Source organism: Protopterus annectens, chromosome 13.part0 (assembly GCF_019279795.1).
Source record: "Protopterus annectens isolate FY-2018-M chromosome 13.part0, PAN1.0, whole genome shotgun sequence".
Taxonomy (NCBI): Eukaryota; Metazoa; Chordata; order Ceratodontiformes; family Protopteridae; genus Protopterus; species Protopterus annectens.
The window spans coordinates 214,327,652-214,354,889 of NC_056747.1; the positions used below are offsets into that span (position 1 = coordinate 214,327,652).

At 36.4% G+C, this 27,238-nt stretch overlaps 1 protein-coding gene across 1 annotated transcript in view; it reads left to right on the plus strand.

Annotated features, from left to right (window-relative positions):
• Positions 1 to 27,238, plus strand: part of LOC122787163 (A disintegrin and metalloproteinase with thrombospondin motifs 10-like) — a 1,217,364-nt gene that overhangs the window by 481,906 nt on the left and 708,220 nt on the right. Inside the window, exon 3 of the mRNA XM_044053741.1 lies at positions 20,414 to 20,778. Coding sequence (XP_043909676.1) covers positions 20,414 to 20,778 — 365 coding nt within the window. The remainder of the gene's footprint in view (positions 1 to 20,413; positions 20,779 to 27,238) is intronic.

A 27,238-nucleotide genomic window follows, 5' to 3' on the forward strand; every position in this document is an offset into this window, starting at 1 on the left:
GATGATAGACCAAGGCTAGCATATAGGAACATGAAGTCTCTCAAGAGACTTCTATGTTATGAGAAGATTGATGCAAGTTTCCCAGCATTTCAAAGGAAAGGTACCTTTCCCTGTCGAAAGTGTAACCAATGTCCCTACATAGCAAATGACAATATGTTTATACATCCTCATACTGGATGTACATATACTTTTACATGTTTTGCAGATTGTAGAACAAGAGATCTAGTATATCTGGCACAATGTCAAATATGCCAGAAACATTATGTAGGGAAAACAAATAGGACCCTCCACGAGCGGATAAGGGAACATATATACTACAGAGAATGGGCTTCAACATAGTTTTAAGTTTAGAGCTTTAGAATCAATTAAGAAGACCAGTAGGTTAGGAAACATTAAGAATCACACTGAAGAGATTGAGAGCAGGTGGATTCTTAGGCTCCAGGCACACATATATGGGTTAAATGAGAGGATTAATTTGAAACCATTCCTGACTTCCAAACCCCTTAAGCACTAAATACTTATATTTAAAATTTTAAATATGTGTTTTTAAACAGGGTTTCACTACATGAGATCCATTCTTTTTTAATGTATGTATAATAGATGAAATGCTCAAAAGTGTTGCACATTTTTGTTCATTATAGTCTTAATCATTTTTAATTAGTTAATTGATGAATGGGAGGTGTGTCAGTATACTATTTTAAGCGGATAACGCATCACTATGCCATTGAAGCCTGAAGAAGCGTTATAATAAAGGTGAAAGCGCTTACTGTCCTAGGCATTATGTTTCTATTAAAGGATCATTCTGTCTTGTATTTCAAAACAGGATTTGCATGTTTCAATACCGTTACCCACATCATGCCATGGTGTGCAAATTAAAATGCAGCATTCTTCTCTTATACAGATTCTACACAGATATTGCCACTGTTGTAACAAACGTTTCTTCTTTTTCTGTGGTTTTCAAGTATGTAGTTTCCCACAGCCTTAGGACATACTTTATCTAAGCTGTAAGTTAGATCTATGCAGGGATAGCCACACTCTTCCAACCAGTAACAGGACAGTTTATCTATTACAACATGATATTCCATTTCCTGTTTCACTGCTTTGTCACTCTATGTAAACAAAATTATGTGATCACTTGTGCATCCTTTTATAGGTCAGTACTGAATACCAAGATATCTTTTACAATGGCCCAGGTGCATAGTTTGGCATTTTGTCACACAGAAAGCAAACTGTTACTCCATTATGAAAGTGAATAGTATTTCTGTGTCACTATTACTTAGTGAGTACTCATTACTCCCTAGTTTCCTTTTTAAGCATCTTTATTTAACATGACATTTTTAAAAAGTGACATAGGTCCAAACACAGCAACAGAAAAAACATAACATTTCCTTTACTTTCAAGCAGTATACATATATCAGTTCTTTTTAACAGTTTTTTATTCACCCCAACATTATATAAAATGCTCACTTACTGCCTTCCCTTAAATTTCACTCCTCTTCCTGAATATCATTCTGAAATTATTGTTCCACAAATTCCATTTATTTTTATTTAATTTGCTTCTTCTTCCAATTCTTTTATCTCCTTATACAATATTTATTTCATATTTGTCAACCGGGTTGATCCAACTGAGCACAAGCCCATTTTCAGTGGAGACCCGAAGAGAAAAGCTCCAACAGTAGTACATTTACATAATTAAACATGTTAGAGTATTAATTAGATTACAAAGGTTAGCCAAAAAGAAAAAAAAGAAAATACAGCATAGTTGCTAACATATACAGATATGTCATTTGAATAAGGAGAGTTACATACCATTTGAAAAAAAATAATATGGAGGAATATGCAATTTCCAGTCAGGAACTGTTGAGACTGAGTATGTTTTGCGCAGTCTGAGAGTGGTCAGGTAGGATTGTGACAGGGGCAGATCCACTTTTTCTGGAGGTAGAGTTTTAGTTCTACCTTAAAGCCATTTGCCTGTGTGATGTTTCATAAGTTTGAGGGAAGGTTGTTCCAGATTTTTTTTATGGATAATTTATAAAGAAGATAGCTTATGTTAATTTTTGGTGTACATGTTTCGAGAAGTAGTTTCTCTGAACTACGGAGGGGACGAGGGAGGGAGAGTAAGAATCTAAATTGGCGAGAGAGGGACAAACAGTGGGTTTATTAAGTATGAGGTGGGTTAAGTGTAGTTGGCATAGTTTCAGATGTTAGGAGAATTTAAGTCATTGTAGCCTGCGTAGAGCTACGCAATGGTGAGTAGGATTTGGTACATTGGCAACAAATTTGGCAATTTTGTTATAGGTTTGTTTTATCTTGGATAGTAGGTAGGATTGGAGGTTGGTAAGGACTGGTGATCCATATAGGAGGCTGGAAAGGAGATAGGCTTGGGCTAGGGTGTGCCTGGATTCAGCAGAGAGGAATTGTGAGTTATGGTAAAGCAAGCCAAGTTTTTCATTAGTTTTCTTAATTGCATGGTGTATGTGAAAATCAAATTTAAGCTGGTCATCTATGGTCATTCCAAGCAGTTTTGTGTTGGTGTCTACATGGATGATGGCATTGTTCAGTGAAGAGATAGAGAAGGTAGTCTTAAGGTGGTCATTATTTTTGGGGAGAAAGAGGAGTAGCTTAGTTTTTTTCAGGTTTAAGATAATTGTCAATTAGCCATTTTTCAACAAGAAGGAAAGATTGTTGGGTGACTGTCTGAAGTTGTGCAACAGAGTTGGAGGAAGTTATCAGGGTGCAGTTGTTGGCATACTGTATGAGGGTGGAGAGGGAGGTGGAGGTTGTTAATAAAGATGTTGAAGAGGAGAGGTTCAAGAATAGAGTCCTGAGGTACGCCAGTGTATATAGGTAGGAAAGAAGAGCAGGGTGATTGCCATCTGACAGATTGAAGCCTGTCAGTGACATAACTTGAAAACCAGGAGAGAGTTGAGCTGGATAGAATAAGGTTAGCTAATTTTGTCAGACGTATGGGGTGTGATACTGTGTCAAATGCCTTAGATAAATCCAGGAACAGACACGAAACTAGATTATTGTTCCTAGCTTCAGTAATAGTGTGGGTAAAGGATAGATGGGCTGTAGAGGTACTGTGTTGAGGCCGGAAACCATGCTGGGTGTAGGTGAGGAGGTTGTTTTTAAGGAGAAAGTTAAGTATTTGGATGTGAATGCATTTCTCTAGAGTCTTGGATAGCAGGGAAAGAATAGCAATAGGCCTGCAGTTAGAGAGATCATTGGAGTTTCCGCCTTTGCGAATGGGGATAATGTAGAAGTATTTCTAGATTTTGGGTACAGTAGCTTCTTTAATAAATCAATTATTGAGAACTGAGACTGGATAGGAGATGCACACTGCTACAAGTTTGAGGAATTGAGGAGGAAGAATGTCTGCTGATGGAGAGCAGGGTTTTAATTTGAGAAGTAGAGACTTTATGTAGGAGGTAGACACAGGGTTGAGAGAGAAACTTGTGTTAGTGTTTGTAGGTAGGGGAGGTGTTTCTTGGTGGGGATTTTGGTTTGTATTAGTTAATTTGCTTATGGAGTCAATAAAAATTGATTAAGGAGAGAGGCTGTCAGGGAGGTTAGGGTAGGGTTTGGGAGTTTGAGGTTTGCCAGGGTGGAGGATTGAGTTAATACTGCTCCAGAAATTTTGGGGTTTGATTGAGTAGTGGGCTCTGTATTAGTGTAGTGGGTCTTTTTATCAGTGTATATTTGTTTCTTGGTATGGCTCCTGAGTTCTTTAAATAATTCGAGGTGTGAGGGGTATTTACTTTTAAGCCAAGTTTTCCAGGCATCTTCTCTTTTATGCATTAATAGACGGGTGCCTTTACTGAGCCGGGGGTGAAATTTGACTTTATTTTAATTTTACTTGAGGGGGCGATTGAGTCTAGAGTGCTTAGGAAGATGCGGTTAAATGCAAGTACAGCACCTTCAAGAGGAAGAGAAAGCAAGATAGACCAGTTAATGGCAGAAAGACTGTCATTGAGAGTGGAGGGGTTGAAGTTTTTGAGTTTGTGGCAGAATTTATAAAGATGTGATTTTTGTTGTTGGGGTGAGTATCTCTGAAAAATGGGTAGGTGGTCACTTAGGCCATCATGAATTGTAGTGGGGTTGTGATAGAGTTGGTTGTTGCACAGGATCCAGTCAATTATTTTTCCTTGATCTGAATGTCTGGAGAGTCTTGTAGTCTTGTGGGGTTGCAGATAAGTTGAGTGAAACCGAACAAATTGATGCTTTGGATAGGGGAAAGGGTCTCAAGAGACTTCCAATCTATATTAACATCCCCTAGTAGTATAGTTTCATAGGGTAGGATTTAGAGACAGCCAGGAAAGTATATTTTCAAGAATTTGGATGTTCTTTCCGGGTGGAATATAGACAGCAGCAATGTCAAGCTTTTTGTGATTGTTAAGGTTGTAGTTAACTATTAGGATTTCTGCTGGGTGAAAATCAGGCAGGTTTACAGGGATGGGAGAGAGTGAGAGTTGTTGAGAGTATAGCATTGCCACACCTCCACCTTTTTGATGTCCTATCTAGTTTCCAGATGTTGTAACCTGGGGGTAAGATATCAGAGTCTTGAATATAGGGGTTTGAGCCAGGTTTCTGTTAGTACAAGTAGGTGTGAGGAATATTGGGACATCCAAGAATGAAGGTCAGTGATGTTATTAAGAAGGCTTTGGATGTTGATATCATGGATAAGTGTTTGGATGAATGGAGAGTAGAAAAGGAGGGGTTTGGGTGTGCATTGTGTGGGAATGCTAGGTAGTTGGGTAGAAAGCTGGATTTTTATGGCCAAGGTGGAGCAAATTTGTGTAGGCCCTGGGTTAGGGTGGATATCACCTGCTTGTAGGAGGATGGTAGGTTTTAAGTTATGTTTTGGAGGAAATTTTTTTTTGAAGTGTGTGAATGTTTAAGCCTAATGCAATGGGTAGGATATAGCTGGAGTATTTTATAATGGAAAAAGTGTGAGATTGTGGTGTTATTATGAAGTGAAGAAGACATGGTATAAAATGCTTTGTTTGAATGAGTGTTATAAATACAGGAGGAGGTAGGTGTGATTTGAGATACTGAATGTTAGTGTGGTAATATGTGAGGGTGAAGAGTAGTAGAAGAAGTGATGTAATTATGAGGTTAGTGAGCATGGTAAGGGTGGTAGGTAGGGAGAGTATTGAAGTGAGTAAGCGTAAGATTGGAGGGAGTGTAATAGTATATCTGGGAGAGGGGTAGAAGGGGAGGATGAAATATGTAATAGGAAAGGGGTATGTGTTGAAAGGTCGGAGGGGGGATAGTTGTGAGGTGTGTCAGTGACTGTAGTATGATTGGATGGGTTGTGGGAGGAGGCAGGATATCCTGAGAATAAATGTAGGGTATGTGGGGGTGTGTGGGAATTGGTGGTAGGGGAGAAAAGTGAGCTGGAGTACAGCAAGGGAAAACGGAGTGGGTTGACACAGCAAGGAGAAAGATTAAGAGGAAGAAAAAAGCAATCAGTAAGGTAAGTTGGGTGAGTAGGTAACTCGGGGGAGGCACCAGCTGAGTGAAAAGGTAGACAAAGCAAGTTAAACTTGTAAAGTATGTATGACAAAGGAGTGTGCGTTTAACTTGTGAGCAGGAGCAACACCATAGACAGGTATTGTGCAAAAAATATGTTACAGATGGGGGGATAAGTGACTGATAAAGAAACCAATCTGTGCTTATACTTTTAGCAAAGCATGTTCACATAAGTACATCCAGTCCGGATGGTTTACGAGCTAAAGAGCTGGCTTTACCTAATAAAATACTGCCATCTAGTGGCAGAAAGGGGATAGGTAGGAGATGGAAAAAAAAGAATAGAGAGCGATCTGGAAAAGGGGTTACTGGGGGGAGTTCTCGGCACGTGTGCTAGCTTCAAAGTTACAAACACTGCTGCATACAACAATAATTCTATTATTGGAGACACAGTAGGCAAGAACCTACTTTCTTTTGCTGTACGGGTGTTTTTGCAAGAGTCCATTTAGTTCTTAAAGGTTTTCCATGGGTGTCTTGTAAGGAAGAGTGTAACTTGAGTTTTTTGGAAGGCAAGTATCACTCGGGTAGAAGAGCGGGCTACAAAAAAAAAAAGAGACAACGGAGATTAACAACACAGTAAAACCTGTAACAGGAAATTTAAGCAGACAGAAGGGAGATATAGATTTAAAGAGGAAGATAGACGGGGGAGTTGGAGAGTTAGAACGAGAGGGGTACAGCTCAGTAAGGTAAAAATAAAAAAGCAGAAAAGGATATTCAGTTCTTCAGTTACAGTTGGTTTAGATTTTGATTTGCATTTTCTAAGTAATTGATTTATTTGGCAGATGGTATTAAACTTAATAAGGCCTCGACTTTGTTGCATACATGAAAGCTATAAGGATGTCCTCCTATTGTTCTTTTCTGTATTGGCTTTCCATTCTGTCTTCCCAATATTTTTTAACACCCTCTCATTCATTCATATAGTTATCATGCAAAATTTTATATGTGCTACTAATTATACATTTTTTAACAGTAACTTCTGTTTTATAATCATCTAAATCTTTACCAAAGCTAGCCTTTCATTTAGCAATCCCTTTCTACCTTATCAATACAATAGCGATAGTAGTTAGTTTCCTTAAGGTCCTGAATCCAAAATCCTATTTTCTTATTTTGCAAACGTCCCCATTTCATCATCATTCATTTCTACTCTGGCTTATAACCTTCTGTTTGTATTATGTATATGAGGCCTGATTGTGTAGCTCTAAAATATCCCATCATATCAGGCATTCCTTAACCACCTTATTCTAAGGAGACAAAACGTAACCACACTTAACTCCTCTCCTTCACATAAATTCCTTCGACACTATTAATCATGGTTGAAAACTTCTCCTCTCTGGTTGATTTAGTTTTACTGCTTAATTTATTGTCATCTGTGGATGTGCATTCACTTATTCCCTTTAAGTCTCTCTTACTGCAGATAGGGAAACTAATAATGATTAGCTCAGATACAGCACACTGTGCTATAACATTTCAACTCTACCTTCCTTTGTCTATGGCATTTAACCATTTCTTTTGAATTAATATCCAGCATCATTTTATTTTCCAACTTTTTCAGATCGTTTATATCTGTACAGTTTTAGTTACACAACTAGCGCTGCTGTAGCAGCTCTTTCTTTCCAAGCATTCTCCTTCCTCATGTCCTTCCTTCCCCTGTGGCTACACTTTCTTTCCATGAAGTTTTCGTCCACATGCCCTAACTGCTCTAGCATAGCCCTCTCATGTTACAGATCATCACCATCTAAGGAAAGAGCTCAGCCTTCTTAACTAACCATCATATGGAGCTGCCACTTTCAGTTACGATTTTAGGGTTCTAATATAACTTTTCATTCTAACCTGTCATTTCATCTATTTATATTTAAAGATGTGATTGTGTCCTTATACCTCTGTTCCCTCACCCTCTGATAACCTCTACTGCTCTTCAATGCTCTCAGCCTAACACAGCTCTTCAGGCAACACCACTTCCAAAAAAATCACAAAGTTACTTGATTAATAGGATTTGTGTTAGCATGCATTTTCTGAAGTGCAAGTATTGTGTGCATGAGAGAGAGAGAGTGAGATTGATCGACCAGTGGAAGCAACAATACACAGGTTTGCATGCCTCTTGACCTCTTAGCTCAAGAAATCTGGATAAAGTCTGAAATAAAGGAGAAACAAAGGCTCAAATATAGTAACATATTTTAAATGTTTTTATAAAATTAGAAACTAGCTTAAATAATAGAATTTGTGTTAACATGAATTTTCTGAAGGAAATAAAGTCTGAAAGTCAAATGTATGTCATTATTTAGTGACTTCAAGTCCCCAATGATTGTCAATAAACCACAACATTTAAGAGTAAGGGGCCAAAAATAAAATAAATATCTAGAATATATTTGGATGTAAAATGCTTACTCCAACACTATTTACATATACTACAGCGAGTTTGAAACATTAGGCTGAGGAACTATTTTACATCAAAAACATATAAAAAATAATATAGCAATAAAAAAAAAAATCCATCCATCTATTCTCAACCCCTTTTTCCCATTTTGCACACAGGGTCATAAATAAGTAAAACAAACAGTTTTTCTTAGAGAATGGGCTGTCTGTAAAATGATGTCCTCCAAGGTGTATGTTGCTGTACACAAAGGCATTGGTTGGTACCTGGTATATATACAAATGAACAAAGAAACAAAATTAGTGCAGTCATATCTAGTAACTGCATTGTCAGACTTGCAGCATCTCCTTTCTGCCCAGGCCGCAAAACAAATTGAAGAAATACAGATTAAAACACAAATGGAAAGTCCAAGTTTTTATTTCAAAAAGTTTCTAGATTAAAGTTCTTCTGGATTTTATCTGCAGCAGTTTGTTTCCTTAGGCTTTCCATTTCAGCTTCCTTTCTTCCTCAGATTACTTGATATTACCTGAAAAAAAAAGTTAAAATGTATAATTCAAACAAATATAACTAAATTTTAAACAGTGCATGCTCTTAAATAAATAGCAATGTTCCTCCTTCTTTACAATGTCAGTAATATATTCAAAGTCATTACATAAACACATTAATTTATTGTAAAAAGGGACTTTTTTTAATTCTTGAGAAACAGCTTTTCCTGTCTTTGAAATTGTGCAACCTAGACATGTCAGTCGAATTTTCAGATTCTGAAAAACAATTTTTGGTGAGTGATTTTTTAGATATTTACAGAAATATGAAATATGAAAAGGATGCTTATTTGCAATTAATTAATTTTCTACATTCTAAGTGTTATTTTGCCTTTGTAGCTGAAAAGAGGGTTATTTCATCTTGTAAAGTGTCAATTTGAAAAATTTTAAATGCTATGTTTTGACGTTGTTTCAGATCATTGATTGAACCATGTCAACAAAAAGTGTGGAACTCCAAGCCATCATAAAGTTCCTATTCCTGCAGAAGGAAACTCCAAAGGATCTCCATGAATGTATGATGCAAACATCGAGTGACAAGGGCCCTTCCTATTCAACTGTGAAAAAATGGTGTGCAAACTTTCAGTGTGGAGATATTGAGACCGAAGATGCTGCAAGGTCTAAGAGGCCTCATATGATGTCATCTCCTGAAATTGTTGACCGTGTTCATGACCTGATTTTGGCAGATCGACGAATATCGGCTAAAACAATTGCCAATACACAACAGATATCCAGGGAATGTGTTAGGTTTATAACTCATCAGCAGATGGGTATGCAGAAGCTGTCAACCAAGTGGGTTCCCAAATGTTTGAAAGCTGACGAGAGAAGACTGAGTGGACACTTCCAAGTTGATTTTGTGGCATGTTCACTAAGCTGGTGCCAACATTTGGAACGACTAGTTACTGTTTATGAAACACGGTTACTCCACTATGATCTGGAAACAAAACAACAGTCCATGCAATGGTGGCACTCAGGTCCACAAAAGCTAAAGAAGTTCAAGACCCAAAAGTCAGCAGGAAAGGTCATGTGTTTTGGGATCATGAAGGTGTTGTAATGACTGACCATCTTCCAAGGAGCCAAACAGTTAATGCAGAATGCTACTGTAACTTGCTGTTCCAACTAAAGGAGGCATTGAAAGAAAAAAGGAAAGGGAAGCTGCGGAAAGGAGTTGTCTTTTTGCAAGAAAATGAACCTCTTCCAAAGGCTGGCAAAACAATGAATGGTTTGACAAAACCATGGTTTGAGTGCATAGGCCATCTGCCCTACTCACCAGATCTTACTCCAGCTGACTATTTCCTGTTTCCCGACCTTAAAATGAGTTTGAAAGGGCAACAAATTTTTGAGTGATTCGGTGGTGATTACAGCAGTGGAGCAGCATTTCCATGACCAGACTTCAGACTTTTTTTGCAGGCTTACAGAAACTTCAGACTCGATGTGCCAAGTGTGCTGAAGTTCAGTGAAAATATGCTGAATAACCTACAAGTTTCATGACTTCACACCATTCCTGTCTAGGTCAGACTTAGAATTTTTCATCACCCCCTCATATTATTCAAGCTGTTCATTTTGCAATGCAAGTATGAATGATGATTTTATTAATCACAGTCTAAGTTTTCAGCTAATTTGCTCCTGGCAACGTTAAGACAGATGGTGAAATATTGCATTTCTCCATAATGAATAACAAACAACATCTCTAATGCAGTGTATTCCACATACAGAATGCCTGTTTATTTCTTCAGGACTTCAAGAACTTGGTCACCAGGCCTCTCTCTCTAGAACTCCTTTTTTAAGTTTTTACAAATTCATATTCATTTCTTCAGTAATGCTGTCCATCCACATCTGCCACCGCTTCTTCTTTTGCCTTTGATCTTTCCCAGTTTCACTGCCTTCTCTAGAGAATTTTGCCTTTGCATTATTAACCAAAGTACTTAAGTTTTCATTTTCTATCAGCCTTTCCAGTGAACAGTCTAAATTTATTGCATATTTCTATAGTCCTCAACTACCTACCAATCTGACATTTTTAGAATTCATCTTCTTTCAAACCATCATTGCCACTTCACAAAATTATCGACTTTCCACAATCCATTTTCAAGGCCATTACCAAAAAAAAAAATGGATACAAAAAATCTTTGAAAACTTAGACACAGGCTACAACCCAGGTTTCATACTTTACACCCCAAAATTCTAAAATTAACCAGCCATGACTCAGAATGCCTCTGACACCCACTTTTAATCTGTCATTTCCAACAAAACTAGTTTTATATGTGCTACTATTAGTTATTTGATTAAACATCCTTTCCAGTCACTGCAAATCACTTTTGCCCTATTGCCAACCTCTCTCTGATAGCTAAAATACTTACAAAATAGTGTATGGTCAAATTCTTGTGTGCCTACTTAAATATCTAATCCTCACAAATAGACAATACAGTTGCTATTTTAAGTTTGCCACTCTATCAGCGATATACTCACTGACAGATCACATTTTTACAAACATGAGCAAGGTAAAATTATAGAAGTCATCTTATTAGACCTTAAGAAGGCTTTTGAAATTGTTTTATACTGCTGCATAAACTGTCAAACACAGGTTTCTTCATAAGAGTGGTACTGTGGTTTGTGAACTATTCTGAAAAAAAAAATCCTTTCTGAGTGATTGAAATTTACAAAGCACTCAGACTGAAAGCATAACACTAGAGGACCAACAAGGCTCAATCTTGGGCCCTCTGTTATTCTTACTCTGTATTAATGACCTTCCATAGGATCTGGCTCAGATTAATTAGATAATGTATGCAGGTGACTTTATCCTGACTGGGTCTAACAATCCTTTTGAAATTCACTGTTCAGAATGGATGAACTTGTTTAAGTATATGTAACTGGCTTTGTTAAAATAAGCTGAACACAAAAACATACGGTGATGATATTTGGCATCTCTAGAAAACTAAGCAGCATCACTGACTTTAGCATTATTTACTCTGTGGGTTCTACTCTTGATACCGCTACTTAATAGAGACACCTAGGAATAATTTTACAACATACAGAAATGCAGATCATAATGGTATTAATTCAGATTAAAAAGATATTAACTCAGTTCAAGTTTGGTGATTTGACATAAATTGATACTGCTGATAATGCCTAAGGACGGACATAGCTGCTGGTGAAATAAGAGAGGTTTTTAAAACTGCTAGTAAGAATGAATACAGGAGGAAAATAGATTATTCAGATTACAATAATTGTTTTTAAAAAAGATTTCTGGACTATGATTTTGAATAATATACTGAATGCATGCTATCAGTGTGTATTTGGGAAGTGGGGAGAGATATATTGCGACATAATTGTTATATTTCCCTTTCATAAATGAAAAAAGAAAAGCTTTGATCAACTGAGTTGCAATATAGTTCACTGACGGAGGTTTTAAGATTATATCTCAAGTGTTACATATCAGGATTAAGAAGTTATTAGCAAATGTACAGCAGTGGAGATACATGTTCTAGTGTCAGTACAAAGCATTCATTTTATGGAAATTAAACATTAATGAGGCTTATAATGAAGTAATGTTCAGTGGCATAAAAAGATAAAATATAAATATGAGTCTGGGGGCAAGTATAACATAATAATACTCAGGTATGACTCCTGGTTAAGGGTTATGTTGAAAAGTATTAAAATGGATAAGAGAGTAAAGGAAGGGTGTCTTTAAAGTTTATTATTTTGGACTAAGTTTGGAGATAAACATATATCAAAATCAATGAATAGTATAATATATTTTTAGCCGTTCACACTGTCTCATGCTGGTGATTTATTATAACATGACAAACAGGAGAAGTTTAGTGCAATCCCCAAGGAGTTGTAAAAACTTCTGCAAGTTCATGGTTTGTGTGTTAATTTTTATAAATGCAAATGTTTGGAAAGTATGCAATTGTTATGGTATTAGTTTTTACAAAAGGAATGTAACATTTTGTTCATAGGTAGTTACTAGAATTGGACTTCAGGAAACTATTAATGAATTACCCATTCTCAAAACTTAAACCTTGCCTGTGATATAAGTGGGACCTGCTGGAGAGACAGATATCTATTCAAGAGACAAACCTTTCTCTGAAGCAGAGTTCCTCCCTTTTCTGATTCAAGTGTAACTTGGACAATTGGATAGGGAAAGGAAATAGATCCCTGCTTTGGCAATTATGTCTCTAATAGACACAGGCATCTCCCAGGCCCCTGCGTGTATATGTTTCATCTCCCAAGCCCCTGCTTACACTTACCTAGGGTACCAGAACTTGTTAGAGATTTGGGATGCATGACTAGGCTTAAAAAGGCCCCTGTGGTCGTTAACCTATCCCAGTCCTTGACACAACCCCTCCTTTCGAGTACAGTATTAATATTTACCATTTTTGACCTACGTGGAAAGCTACTTGTCTTCAGACATTCATTAAACATTCTAACTAAAATTACACAATTTTCTTTGCTCAAGTTTATTAATTTGTCAAGGATTCCTCATACCTCCTCTTTTATCTGTAGATATCTATATCTATATCTATATTTATTATTTTATATATATATATATATATATATATATATATATATATATATATATATATAATCCTCATTTTCCCTAAAATACAAGCTAACTCAAAACATTTTAAATCATTCTTTTGTTTAACAGGATAATATTATGACTTTGAATATGTTTTTCTTTCCTGTTGTTAATTTGTGATAGCCAATAACCTTCATTGTTCAACCTTTTTTAAATACCCAGAGTAGGGATTTAGTAATTATTAATATTCAAGCCCAGGGTAATTTCAGGTTTACATTTCTCATTTCCTATTGCAAGCTATTAAGTCATAACCTTATTCTATAGAAAGCATCTCAATTAACCAAACTCTGTTTTCAATAAATAATTTTTATTTATTATATTTTTGCATTTGTTTAACAGGTTTGACAGACTGGATTTAGTCAAAAACTAATTTTTTTTGAGAAAGGCCTGGGAAAGCCCAGGGAGAAAATCTCATACATGTTACAAACATTTTTTTTTTAAACAGACATCCAGAAATAGCATGAACAGACATACACATTAATAATTACACATACATTTGCTAATTAGTTTACATTTATATGAAATAAAGTAGCTATTACATTATAAAATACTTATACATTGAGTAGATTTTAAACAATAAGCATTTGAAGAGGTGTATTAGTGGATTTATCAAATATATAATAGATACTATGATTAGTGCTAAGAAATTCAAATAAAAGGATAGGAAGGAAAACACTCATTAGAGTAGCTATGAGGTGGGGTATTAAGCTGATTCAGAGATGATTATATGGATATTATAAGGGTTATTTAGGAAGTAATGAGGTGGGATGCTGGGTATTTTCACAAAGCTATGTAGATGGCCTGGAGATGCTAATAAAACTGTTCAGGTATTGGTGAAGACTGATTGTGAGGCATAGGATTCTGAGCGAAGAGGTGTGCTTTAACAATATGGTAAGCTGAAGATCATAGAGGCACTTATCCTGGAGATATATAGGATAATCCAATGATGTGATAGGCAATATTTGGTTAAATTTTACATGAGTTTACATTTTGAATGGATTTCATTGCTAGTGGGATGTGGTTCCATAGTTTAGGTACACTATTTGAATAGTGTGTGTCATCTTCAGTATTAGATGATTTGGGTACAGTGGGGTAGGTGATGTGGTGGTCCTAACAAGTTTATAATAATACAATGCACCACTTCCTAAGACATAGAGAATTATTTTACTGCATATTTGCTATTTTATTGTAACAATGCTCAAAGTCTGGACAGTTATGAAACTTAAAAGTTAGAGAACATTGGGGAAGCAAAGGGAAGAGATGACAATAAGAAAGTACAGGCTATATGTCTTCTGGGTACATCAGTCAGGTATGTTTTTACTGTTTATTATGGTATAAAGTTTATGCTGAATGTTTTTTCAAACAAGTGTGATACACAGTGGATACACTGCAACTGGTCATCTATGATGACACCCTTGTTCTATCATGATACTGCAGACAAAGGAGATGGTGTTGTTTTGGTAGAGATTTGCTTTGGGGTAAAGAGTAATTCATTTTTTGTAGCATTTAGAAGTAGTTTGAAATTATTTAGCTATGTTTCAGTCAATAAGAATTGTTCTGAAAGGTCCTGGAGTTTAGAGTCAGTTTTGGCGGAATATGTTGGGGTAGTGTCATTATCATACCTCTCAACTGTCCACATTTTTGCAGAATTCCAGATTTTTGGTCTATTCCTCATAAAATGTATGGTTTTCTGCCAAATCACTGAGGAATGGAGTAACTAAATAATGGTATATATTTGAGTTTCAGACTTTGTATCCCTCAGAAAAATACATGCCAACAAAAAGCCTGTTATTCTAGCAACTTTCTAAGTTTATAAGAGGAATATTTAAAATCTGACCCTATTTCATGGGCCTTTGTTCCCCCATTATTTCAGGCTTTGTCCAGATTTCTTGTGCTATTATGTTAAGAGGTATGGTCATTAGTATATCGAACTAGGCTGTTATTTTTTTAGTGGAGTAGAGGTCTTTGATGAATTTATTGAAAAGTATGATTCCTAGTACAGATCCTTGTGGGACACCAACAAAAGTGACCTTTTTCCCTAGCATTGGTATCTTGCATTCTATTACTCATGGTGCATAGATGTTGTTTTACCTGTACCATCACCCCACAGGTACTTTGTTACTAGTGTTTTGCTCCATCACACTTTGGATTTAAGACATGAGCTAAAGCAATGTATAATTTTTCTTATAATACCTATGTGCACACACACTTTTAGCACATCCTAGCTCTTGTAACTGTATTGTATATTTTCAGCATTACACCAGGCTTGCAAAGTATACATAATAAATCCTTTTTATCTCCTTTGTCATATATGCACACACCACTCTTGCTGCAGTTCTTATTCATATAAAGGTATGTTTTTAATAAATATTTACATTAGCATTCACATTCTGAAATGAACACTATTATAACTTTGCCAGAAATCCTGTTCATTAATCAGATAAGAATATATACATGACCTAATCCTTTAAACTGAAACTAGAAATATTTATAAATATACGATCCATCAAAATATACAGGAGTCGCCTGGAGTTCATAAGTTGTATGATCCAAACTATAACCTTTCCTACTTTTGCAGCTATAGTGTATTATTCAGCTTTGAATTATAAAAAAACAATACCAGCCATTACTACAGGGTAGTATCTTGTCCCATAGTCTGCTTCAGAGAATATCTACAAAAATAATGCAGTCTGACTAGATTTTTAAAAGAATAGCAATATCTGTTCCGCAAATGAATTACAAGCGCTGCCTTACCCGTGCAGAATATAAGAAACAATCAAATCTGCTACACAGTCTAGTAGCTTAAAACAGTATATATACACTCACCAATAATTAATTGCCAGGTACCGTCTTTTCGGAGTTAATCATCCATTCCTCACTGTTCAAACATTAGGGACACAAGCATGTTGCGACATTAACGGCTATGAATAAAACAGATGAACGCCTGTCTCTCCGTGTTTGTAAAATCAGAATAAACCTAAATAGGCTGTGTCGTTAAGAGAGAATGTGTGCAGTGCAAGGCTTTGGGCAGACCAGGTCTAAGAAAGGTGAAGTCACAAAGATTGCCAAAAGTTGTTTTCAGATATTATACTTGAGCCAAACAATATCTAAACATAATCAGTTTGGCAACTTGATAGGTTCACGATTTTTTCTTCTGAGGTACATTTTGGGGGGAAGTAGTAAAAATTTAATAACATGAACTATAATACGGCTGAAAGGTGACCTGTGTCTGACATACAAGGCATCCTCCAATCCATTACTGATTGATTTACTGCACATCAGCAAGTCAAATGACATCAGAAATACTCAGACAGGGGATCTAAACCTCATCTCCAACATCCACATAATGGTTTGGAGAGACAGGTATATCTCGCAGAGGATATTACTGCTCTGGATCAGACTCCCCATACATATAAAACAAAGTTCATCCCTGTCCATATTCAAGTGAAACTTAGATCTATGGATGGAAAACAGAAAATATACCCCAGGACTGCCCCCTGTACTACTAATGGACAGAGGCAGTTCCTAAATGCCTTACCCCATGCATGGTCCCCTTCAAATTATATACACTATGATCCCAGTTATTCTCATTAGGGGTAATATATAATTATCAACCATGGGATGGGTAAGGCCAATATGTAACCAATTGAGACAGGTGACTTTAACCTCAAAAAGGGAAATGCCTAGGCTTAAAATGGCCTAGTACTTAACTATGAGCATATAATGCTGCACATAACTATGAGAAAGAAATGGTTAGTTTTTTTAAAAGTATATTTTGTGGATAATTGAGGGAAGATGTAAGTTTGTTTTATTTAATGAGATATGGGGTTCCAGTGAAATTGCTGATACAGTTTTAAATGTTGTGTTTCAAGAATTTTGGGAGCTGTTTTTCTTTTTATTGTTTTTTCTTTAGTTACTCTTTTTGTTTGGTGTACACAGTCTTTCTGATCAGTGCCATAACATCTCTTAAATTCATCTGAAATGTCCCTGATGCAGATGAATTCAAAGTTTACTGCCTCATACAAAGCAATGCACATCAGGACTGCAGCATCTTCCTTATGCTTTATTACAAAACTAGTGTGCGGGTACATGAATCCAAGAAACTTGTATGGGGATGGATCCAACAGCATTCAGAATCAAAGGTGAGTATGCTACATAAAGGTGCATATGGTACTTAAAGGTGATTATAGGTTGGGAGGTTGGTATAATGGGTAAGGTGTTTACCTTACAGATACAAGATGTAGGGTTTGATTCTTATGTGGGATAATTGGCTAGGCATAAAATAGCTCACAAGGGCAGCTAGCCTAGTATTAGTCTATGAACCTATGCTGCATATCAGTGAAAATGTTTCATAAAGGTGAGAATGCAACATAAAGGTGACGAGATTATATAAAGGTAAGTATGATACATAAAGGTAAGTACCCTACATAAAGGAGAGTATGCAACATAAAGATGAGAATATTACATAAAGTTGATAATGCTTCATAAGGATGACTAGGTTATATAAAGATAAGTAGTCCACATTAAGGTGAGTACATTACATAAAGGTAATTAGCCTACATAAAGTTAAGTACCCTACATGAAGGAGAGTATGCAACATAAAGATGAGAATATTACATAAAGTTGATATGCTTCATAAGGATGACTAGGTTATATAAAGGTAAGTACCTCACATTAAGGTGAGTATGGTACATAAAGCTGAGCTCAAACTCAGTAATTTGACATAAATCCATGTTGCTGATAATGTCCTAAGGATAGGCTACATGCAGGTGAGTATGCTACATAATGTAAGAATGCTTCATAAAGGTGAATATGCTACTGAATATGCTACGTAACAGTATGCCACATAAAGGTGTTTATGCTATGTAAAGGTGTGTAGGCTACTTAAAGTTGATAATTGTATATAACAGTGACTACACTACATAAAAATGATTATGCTACGTAATAGTGAGGATGTTACATAACAGTGAGAATACTACATAAAGGTGAGAATGCAAAGCAAAGGTGAGTATTCTACATAAAGGTGAATATGCCACATAACAGTATGCCATGTAAAGGTGTTTATGCTATGTAAAGGTGAATAGGGTACTTAAAGTTGAGAATAGTACACAACAGTGACTATACTACATAAAATGATTATGCTACATAATGGTGAGAATACTACATGAAGGTGAGAATGCTAAGCAAAGGTGAGTATTCTACATAAAGGTAAATATGCTACACAATAGTGAGAAAGCTACATAAACATGAGTTTGCCACATGTCGAGCCACTGACATTTTACAGCAAATGCACCTCTGCAAATACTCCTGTTTTTAGTTACAGAAACAGGTAGAGACATGGACATCTATTTTTTGGGTCTATATTAGATCAGCGAACACTTAAAAAAGCGAACGCTGATTGATCGACATTATTTGTTCGAAAGTGGAAAATATCGAAGCAGCAGAAACTCAAATTTTTTCCTAGGGAAAGAATTTGATTGTCCATTTCTGTTGCTTTGGTATTTACAGTGTTATGGTGGAAAGTTACCGGTCAGATTCAGGTAAGTGTGTGATTGTGTGGATGTGAATGTTAGGATGATTTAGGTAAGTTAGGGTTAGAGCTCAGGTTAGGTATGTGTGCGATTGAGTGGACATGAGGGTTAGGGTGGATTTAAGTAAGTTAGGGTTAGGGAGCGGGTGAGGTGAGTGTGCGATAGTGACGGACCTTAGGATTATGGTTTGGGTTAAGGTAAGTGGGTAGTTAGTGGTGTGTGCATAGTTTAGTGTAGGGTTAGGTATCAGATTTTAGGTGTATATGTGTGGATTTCTGTTTGTTTGGTGTGCTTGTGTTGTGTGTATGTGTTTTGGATCAGCGATTTTTTTCCCTGGGAAAAAATAGCTGATCTGTCAGTTCGAGATTGTAAGCTTTTGCTTAAATTAGGTCGATCAATCAGCGTTCGCTTTTTTAAGTGTTCGCTGATATAATATAGACCCTGTTTTTTCAGTATAACATGCTAGTTTATCGTGGTTCAAGACCTTGGAGTACTGTAGTTGCAGTAGCAACTTTTCTATTTGTAATTAGCTCACCATTTGACAAGATAAGGCCTAAGAGAATGTTTTTGTTAGTGAAAGGCAAATGTACAGACCAATTAGAAATAATGGGGGCTATAGTTATGGAAATGGGACCTAAACAGATTAGCAGCATTCAGTGTACTTACTTTTCAGGAAAAGAGAGGTGTACAACCATTCCTAGAGTGGACAGATTACTGGCATCTTTCTGATATTCTTTGCCTGTGGGGAAACATACTGTCCATTAAGAAATTAGCTATCTTTGATGCTTGTAGAAAGCATTTTACTGCTGTTCCTCAGCTCTCATGTTTATACATGGTGACATTATTTGTAACTCATGCTGCTATGATACGCCATGATTATTATTTCAAGTATTATCAAAGAAGGTGACAGGACCTTTATCATGCCGTACTTGGATAAATAGAAGAAGTGCTCTGTCTTTAGTTGTAATATGGACAATAAAGAAACACAAGACACTGCTTAGCAGATGAAGAAAATAGTCCTTATCCAATCAAATCAAGTTCATTTCTGTTTCAATGTATGATATCTAGGGATCTTGATGAATCCCCAGGGAAGCCATATTGGAAAGTGATCATATAGGTTCATAAGTAAGTACTAGGATAGTCGCGCTTGTGGACCATTTTTAGCCTATCCAATTTCCCCTTCAAAGGTGAGAGTCAAACCCTGTACTTTGTGTCCGTGAGGTTAACACCTTAGCCATTATAGTAACCCTCCATCTCCTTTACTTATTATTCGTCACAACTTCTGGCAATGACACAGTGCTGGAAAACGTCACAGTGTTAAGGCTGCTAACTCCTTGCAGGTCTTACTGAGGATTCTACATGGCTGACAGCAGTTGTACTAAGTTGTGGCTATAATAAGATGCAATCCATTTGACATATATCTGAATTAAGCAGTTAGTCAGGGACAAAAATTAAGGAATAGCAAATTTGCCCTAAAAGCCTCTTAATTCTGTAAAGTGCATGTTATGCTACATTTTGTTGTTTGGTATTGGTTGGATCACTAGCATGATGAGCTTTGCTAAACTTATCATTTAGACGGTATATGAATCAAAAACAATATTCATCCATTCAATGTCCAGTCTCTTCAGAGCTTTGGCAGGAAGCACCTTCTGATTATAAATGCAAGTTGTATACATGCAGAAAGTGTTACTGTGCATGTGCATATTATCATGGCATTGTCAGGCACTAATAAATGGATTTAACTTGATATAAAAACTGCATTGGACTGCTGTGATTTTTATTGTCATAGAGAAGGAGTGAAGTAAAATTCTAATCAGGGGGATATGCTGATTTGCTTATCTGTATTCCATTTTTTTAACAGAAGAATTCCTATCAAAACTTGAAGACTATGAAATAGCTATTCCAATGCAAGTAGATGAAAATGGAGCTTTCATTACGTATGATGTGAGAAGTCAACGCAAGACCCGCTCAAGACGCAGTGTGGGAAGCTTTCCTTATGAACCTGCAGTGCAAAACGTGTACTACAAACTCACTGCACATACAAACCAGTTCCTGTTAAACTTGACTTTACATTCTAACCTCCTAGCAGATCACTTTACAGTGGAATATTGGAAGAAGGGGGGCTTGGACTGGAGACATGATTTTTTTGAAGACTGTCATTATGTGGGGCATTTACAAGATCAGTATTTAAAAACCAAAGTCGCCATTAGCAACTGTAATGGACTGGTCAGTACTGTACACATTGTACAATATTTTTTTCTAAAGTTAGTTTATCAGCAACCACTTTCAAATAGTAGTACTAACTAGCATTGATTTTCACCAACAGTCAGTTACCTTCCACAATTGGCAAAACTTAAACTAAAGGAACATATATTCATTGTGTATGCATGCAAACACTTCAGAGGAAAGGCTAAACTCAACTGATTCCTAATGATGTATTTTATTCCAAGAGTATAATTTAGTATGTTGTACAAAATTATGATATTTAATATAATACATCCGCATCTCTGCTTTCCTCTTTTTTTGTCATACCTTTTCTTTAAAACTGGATGCCAAAATGCCATTTTCTGTTTTCATGAATGCCTTCTTGCTACTTTCCCAAACTCTGATTCTGAGGCTATAACTTAAGGTTAATGCAAATTATGTACCATAAGATCTTTTGCAATCTTTTCTTTTTGATCTCTCCTTGCACATCATTCTTAATGGTCCAGCCGCCCGTAACTCACATCCACACACAATGTATCAGCTAGTCTCCTACCCCTCAACTTGCTTCTGATTTTGCTCTGGCTCCTAACACCCCCTCAACTTACTCTCAAATTGCTTGGGCCAGCATGAATCCTAAGGTTGTCTTAGGGGCTCCATTTCCTTTACTTCCATCTGAATCTTTTTTTCCATCCCCCCCACTTGTTGACCACATCTGAGTGTAACCCCTCTATATGGACCACACCTCCCCTAAGGTGCATCATCGATCGGCATGACCATCCCTGCCTGATACTCCATCACCCAAGCCAGATCTGCTGGATCATAACTTGGGCCTTATCCATTTAAACCACCCATACAATCTTAGTGTAATTTTGTATTTTGCCTGGGTTGGCAACCAGTTTACCTATCTAATAACCAAATAAATAAGAGTTAAAATACAATTTTATGAGAATTGAGAGTAGTTAGATATACATTTTACAAGCTTAATAAATTATTTAGCAGTTTCAAGAATTTAGGTAGTATATATATATATATATATATATATATATATATATATATATGGGTCTACTTCACTTACCTGACATCCACATAACTGACACACAAAACACCAAGCCGACAACACCAACATTTCACAACACTGAAAATGCACATACCCGACACTCACAATACCGACACTTAAAACCTCGACACACCTCTGTAAAACCTACACACAATACACACAAACATACAAAAGAAAAAGCACAACATTCGACATAAAACTAACTAGTTCCCCTCACTCCCACCCTGCCCACCATCTACACTAAAGTAAACCCTAACCACTAAAACAAAACATACATTACAAGTAAAAAATCTAAAACACTTAGCTTCACATTTCACATTTTTGCAGGGGAGGTATTCCCCCCTGCACCCCCATACCACCATATTTTAAGTATACCAACTCTTAGATTGCACTACACTGTCCACAAGAGCGGATTTCCTTTTCCGCTCAAGTTGAACTAATGACCATTCGGAAGTCAGCATTCCAACATGTCAGTCATCTGACACGTTGAACTTTTCGGCTCAGTGTTTCATTTGTAGGCCCATATATGCATATATATATATATATATATATATATATATATATATATATATATATATATATATATCTCTGTATGTGCGTAGATATGTATGAGTGTATGTGTGTGTATATATATATATATATATATATATATATATATATATATATATATATATATATATATATATATATATATATATATATATATATATATATATATATATATATATATATATATATATATATATATATATATATATATATCATGGTATCAGTCGTATTATCTGAAATTCTTTAATGGCTCTACTCAAAGCAAATTCTTTTCATTAATCTAAGATCTTATCATAAAATTAAGCCACTAGACTTCAGTTCATTGAAAGATCACTCTCAAACATAATTTGACTAAAAAAGAAACTATTGCTACAAAAGGGAATAAATGTTGACATTTCTGTATAAAAACATGATTATAAATATTATTTAGGTAAACAGTTCACTTGTAGCCCATGCACTTACACCACCTATTTTTTTCCAAGATGACATTGAATTCAAAAAACAGATTTCTTCTTAATGCATAGAATCTCTTCCATGGGATTGTGCCATATAATCAACAACCTACAACTGCAACCCATCCCTAACAGTTCTTTGTACATTTAGTAAGCTCTCGTAATATTACACGCATTCTGCAAACTATGCAATTTCCAAATGTATTAATGCCAAAACTACTATATATCCATGCACTTTATTAACTCTATCAATGGAAAAATTGCAGGTACTATTGGAGTTCATCATCTTAATGCTTATGCTAAGTATATGTCACACTAAAAGGATATCATAGGTTAGAAGAATTCATTTAAATCACTTGACTCACCTTCTCTGGTCATTTCCCTACCTGCTAAAGAAACATATTAAAATAATAACTTCTTTTTACCTGCTTCTCATAAAAAATGCTTTATCTGTTTATATGTTCTTGAATTCCAGCATAATTCTGAGAATGTTATTTTTTCAGGAAAGCCATTGCAGTAATCTACTACCATTTCTGTGACAAAAAATAATTGTTCCATCTCTCCTGAACCTGTCATTTTATACCTACAAACTATTTCTCTTCTTCTTTTGTTTCTCTTTCTTTGAAAAGTGTTGCTTTCTTAGAATCTCTGTATTCCAATGAACATTTTAAATGTTTTGATCTTATCCCCCACTGTAAACCGTCTTCAAGATTAGTGACTTCTGTTCTTTTATTTTATTGATTGCCTGCTGCTGACTCATACTGTGCACCATTTCCTTTATTACCTCTGAACTACACCTGAGTTACAGTGCAACACTCTAGATGTTTTATAAAGTTTCTCCAAAGATGGGTAACACACAACTGTTATCTATTAGAGCAGCGTGTTTCCAGACATCTGCGGTGGTGCAGCGGTAGCATTGCTGCCTCACAGCAAGAGGTTCTCCCGTTCGATTCTTGGCTGGAGTGCGGGGAGTGCCTTCTGTGTGGAGTCTGCATGTCCTCCCCGTGGTTGGGTGGGTGTTCAAAAGACATGAGTAAATGGATGTGCCTTAGTTGAAGGTTGAACGTCGAGCTGACACCTCAGCGTTCATCAAAATCTATTGCCAATCATTAGCGGACTGGAGTTCTGCTGTGGCGACCCCTAACCAGGAAAACCCAAAAGACAACAACTGCTTGCATTTTTATATTGAACTGACATGGGTACCACAGATGTCTTTCTACTTTATTCCTCTTTTGTTTCATCTACTTTCTATTCTACTTTCCATAGCTTTTCCTTCCTAGATTCAGCACTTTATTAATTTTCTTTATTTTTGCCTTTAAGTTTCTGTGCATTATCATTCATTGTCTTACCAGTATCTTTCGTTAATTCTGCAGCTTCTTTTGAAATAACTTCGGTCCATTAGGGGGGGTGGCCTAATGGTGAAGGTGTTTGCCTTACAAACACAAGGTGCAGCATTTAAGTCTCACAAGGGATAATTAGCTAGGCATACAATGGCTCACAAGGGCAGTTAGCCTGGTACTAACCTGTGAACCTATGAACCTATATCTATATTTATCCTCCAGAAAGGGACATTTTCCCTCCATTCCTTTTGTAATTCTATTTTTATATATTTGCAAAGGGCTGGGTCAGTAATAGCCCCAGTACAACACAAATATTATTCATCCCTTAACCTGTGCAGTCTCCATTTACCACTACTGTTAGTGGTTTATTGTATCGCCAATAACTTTCCCAATCTACTACCCTATGGATCACTCCATGTTTGTTAATTTTATTCAGTAATATAATATGTGTAGCTTTTTATCAAATTGGATAGTTTGCACAGAAAAATATCAGCATTTCAGCACTGCCCGGCAAGTAATTTTGCATGTGAACCCCTGCCTAACACAAATAATCACACAAACATAGCCGGTGTGACTGACCATATTTTTGAAATATGACCATCAATTAACTGTCATATAAAATAGCAGTGTTAACCTACTAATCACTAACACCAACCAGACACACTCAGTGGGAGTACCCTAAATCACCACTCACTCATACAATTACCTCAGGAATAAAGGGATGTAAAAGAACAACTTCCCTTCTTCAGAATGGAATGTCCCTTCTATGAGCAAGAAGCTGAAGCTCATACCAACCATGGAGGGAGGGAGAGTGGGTGAGCTGCTAACATTAGAACCGATGATGTTAATTTCTGTTTTCACTCACTTTATATACCTGTCCTCCCCTTCCTTAATCTGATACCTCACTTCCTCCCACCTGACCTCATTACTCAATCCAAACACTTCCTCTTCCTGAAGCTAATCAGCAACCTCCCTTCTTCTTTCTTACCTAACCTTACAGCATACTTCCATGACACACCATTTTTCAGGTCTGCATGGAAAAATATGTCTGTCCAGCAAACTACCTTTGTCCATGTACCCCTGTCCAGCAGAACTAACTACACCAACATAGCCAGTGTGACCAGATTTTATTAACATGACCATCAACTCATTAATACATCACAACAAACTCATGTAACATTCAGTATACATCAAGTTCTTTAGACAGCCACATTCAATCAAATTAACCCAGAACTAACAACATTATGGACCACTCATCTCAATTTAACCTTCATACCAAACATTTGTGGAATGGCAGCCTGTCCCCTTTCTAATGCCAGTAACAAGTACTGCACCCCAACAACCTAAGCCTGTATGACTACACTAAATCCTCAAACACTACGGAAAAATGTACATTAAATAAATTTAGCCTGATCTCACTCAAATGTACACCATCTTTTCAGTATCATACTGACCCTCTCTCTGCAAAATCTTATTGTTCTAGCAACCCTCTGCTTTACAAACTTCCTACTGCCCTCAGTAACTTTAAAACTAGCTACAGACCTCTAAACCAATCTTGTAATCATTGCTGTCCAAATTAATACTTGCACCAGAAACATTTGTTTCACAGTTATCAGGCCCCTTATAATCTGATAAAAATGTAAGTATCACACCCAAGTCAATGTATAACCATAAAATTCAGAATGCTGAATGCTGCCTGCACAACTTCTACCCAAGAGCTCACTCCAATGCATCTCCATTGACAACACGTTAACCATCATTATGAATCATTCCATTTCTGAAAAATTAGTTCCCGACATCTGGAAGGTCTCCCATAATATTCACCTCTATAAAGGGGGCAACTCGTAAGAACTAACAAATTATCATCCCATAGCAATAATGTCACTACTCTCAAAAATACTGGAAAGCTGTATCCATATCCCAAATCATGGAACACCTCAACATTCAAAACCTGTTCACCAACACCCAACATGGCTTCAGGCCTCATCATAGTACAACCACAACTTTAATGTCATTCACTCACATGATCAATGGTCATAGAAATTATGGTAAATATGTTTCAGCCATTTTCCTAAACCTCTCCAAGGCCTATAATATGGCTAACCACAACATACTCCTAAAAGCTCTGTCAGAACTTAATCTTGGCCAATCTACTGTTGCATGGTTTCATAGTTACCTAACAGGTAGACAGCAGGCTGTTAAATGGCACCAGGATAATCTTTACTCCCAGTCACAATAGGGGTACCACAAGGGTACATGCTTGGCCCTTTGCCATTTACTATATTTACCAATAACCTGCACACCTCTACCTTTCACTCCTCTGTCATCCAGTATGCTGATGACCCCACATTAGTCTATGCCTCCTCTTCCTCCAGGAATTACACCAGTAAACTCAAACTTCCTTTATCTCTGTTGAATCTTGGCTTACTGATCATCATCTAATACTCAACCCAAACAAAACCAAACTTATCATCGTCCAACCTTCTCATCAAACCAACGCTAACCTCTCCTTTAATATCGTATTCAAAAACAAAACTATCATATCTCCAGTTACTCACACCAACATTCTTGAGGTGACAATGGACAGTATCATGAAATTTGATATCCATATCTCTCTTACCATAAAGAAAGTGGACTGCTTTCCTATCTAGCTGCAAATATACAGAGCTGAATATATTTCTTTTGGTTTTAGAGTTTGTTAATTGTTGCTTAGATCTCTGTTGAAACTGTTGTCTCCCTGTTCTGAGAGACTGCTTTCCAATCTATCTGCAAATATACATAGCTGAGTATATTTTTTTGGTTTTAGAGTTTGTTAATTGTTGCTTAGATCTCTGTTGAAACTGTTGTCTCCCTGTTCTGAGAGACTGATCTGCAAATATACAGAGCTGAGTATATTTATTTGGTTTTAGAGTTTGTACTGTTAGTTGTTGCTTAGATCTCTGTTGAAACTGTTTTGTTCCACCCACTCTCCCTATTTTTGGCTTGTAGTTTAAATTTGGTGGCTTTTGCAGTTGCCCGCCCCACTGTAGATTTGATCTGGGACACTCCCCCAGTTCCATCTCTTTACCACGTTCTACCTAATA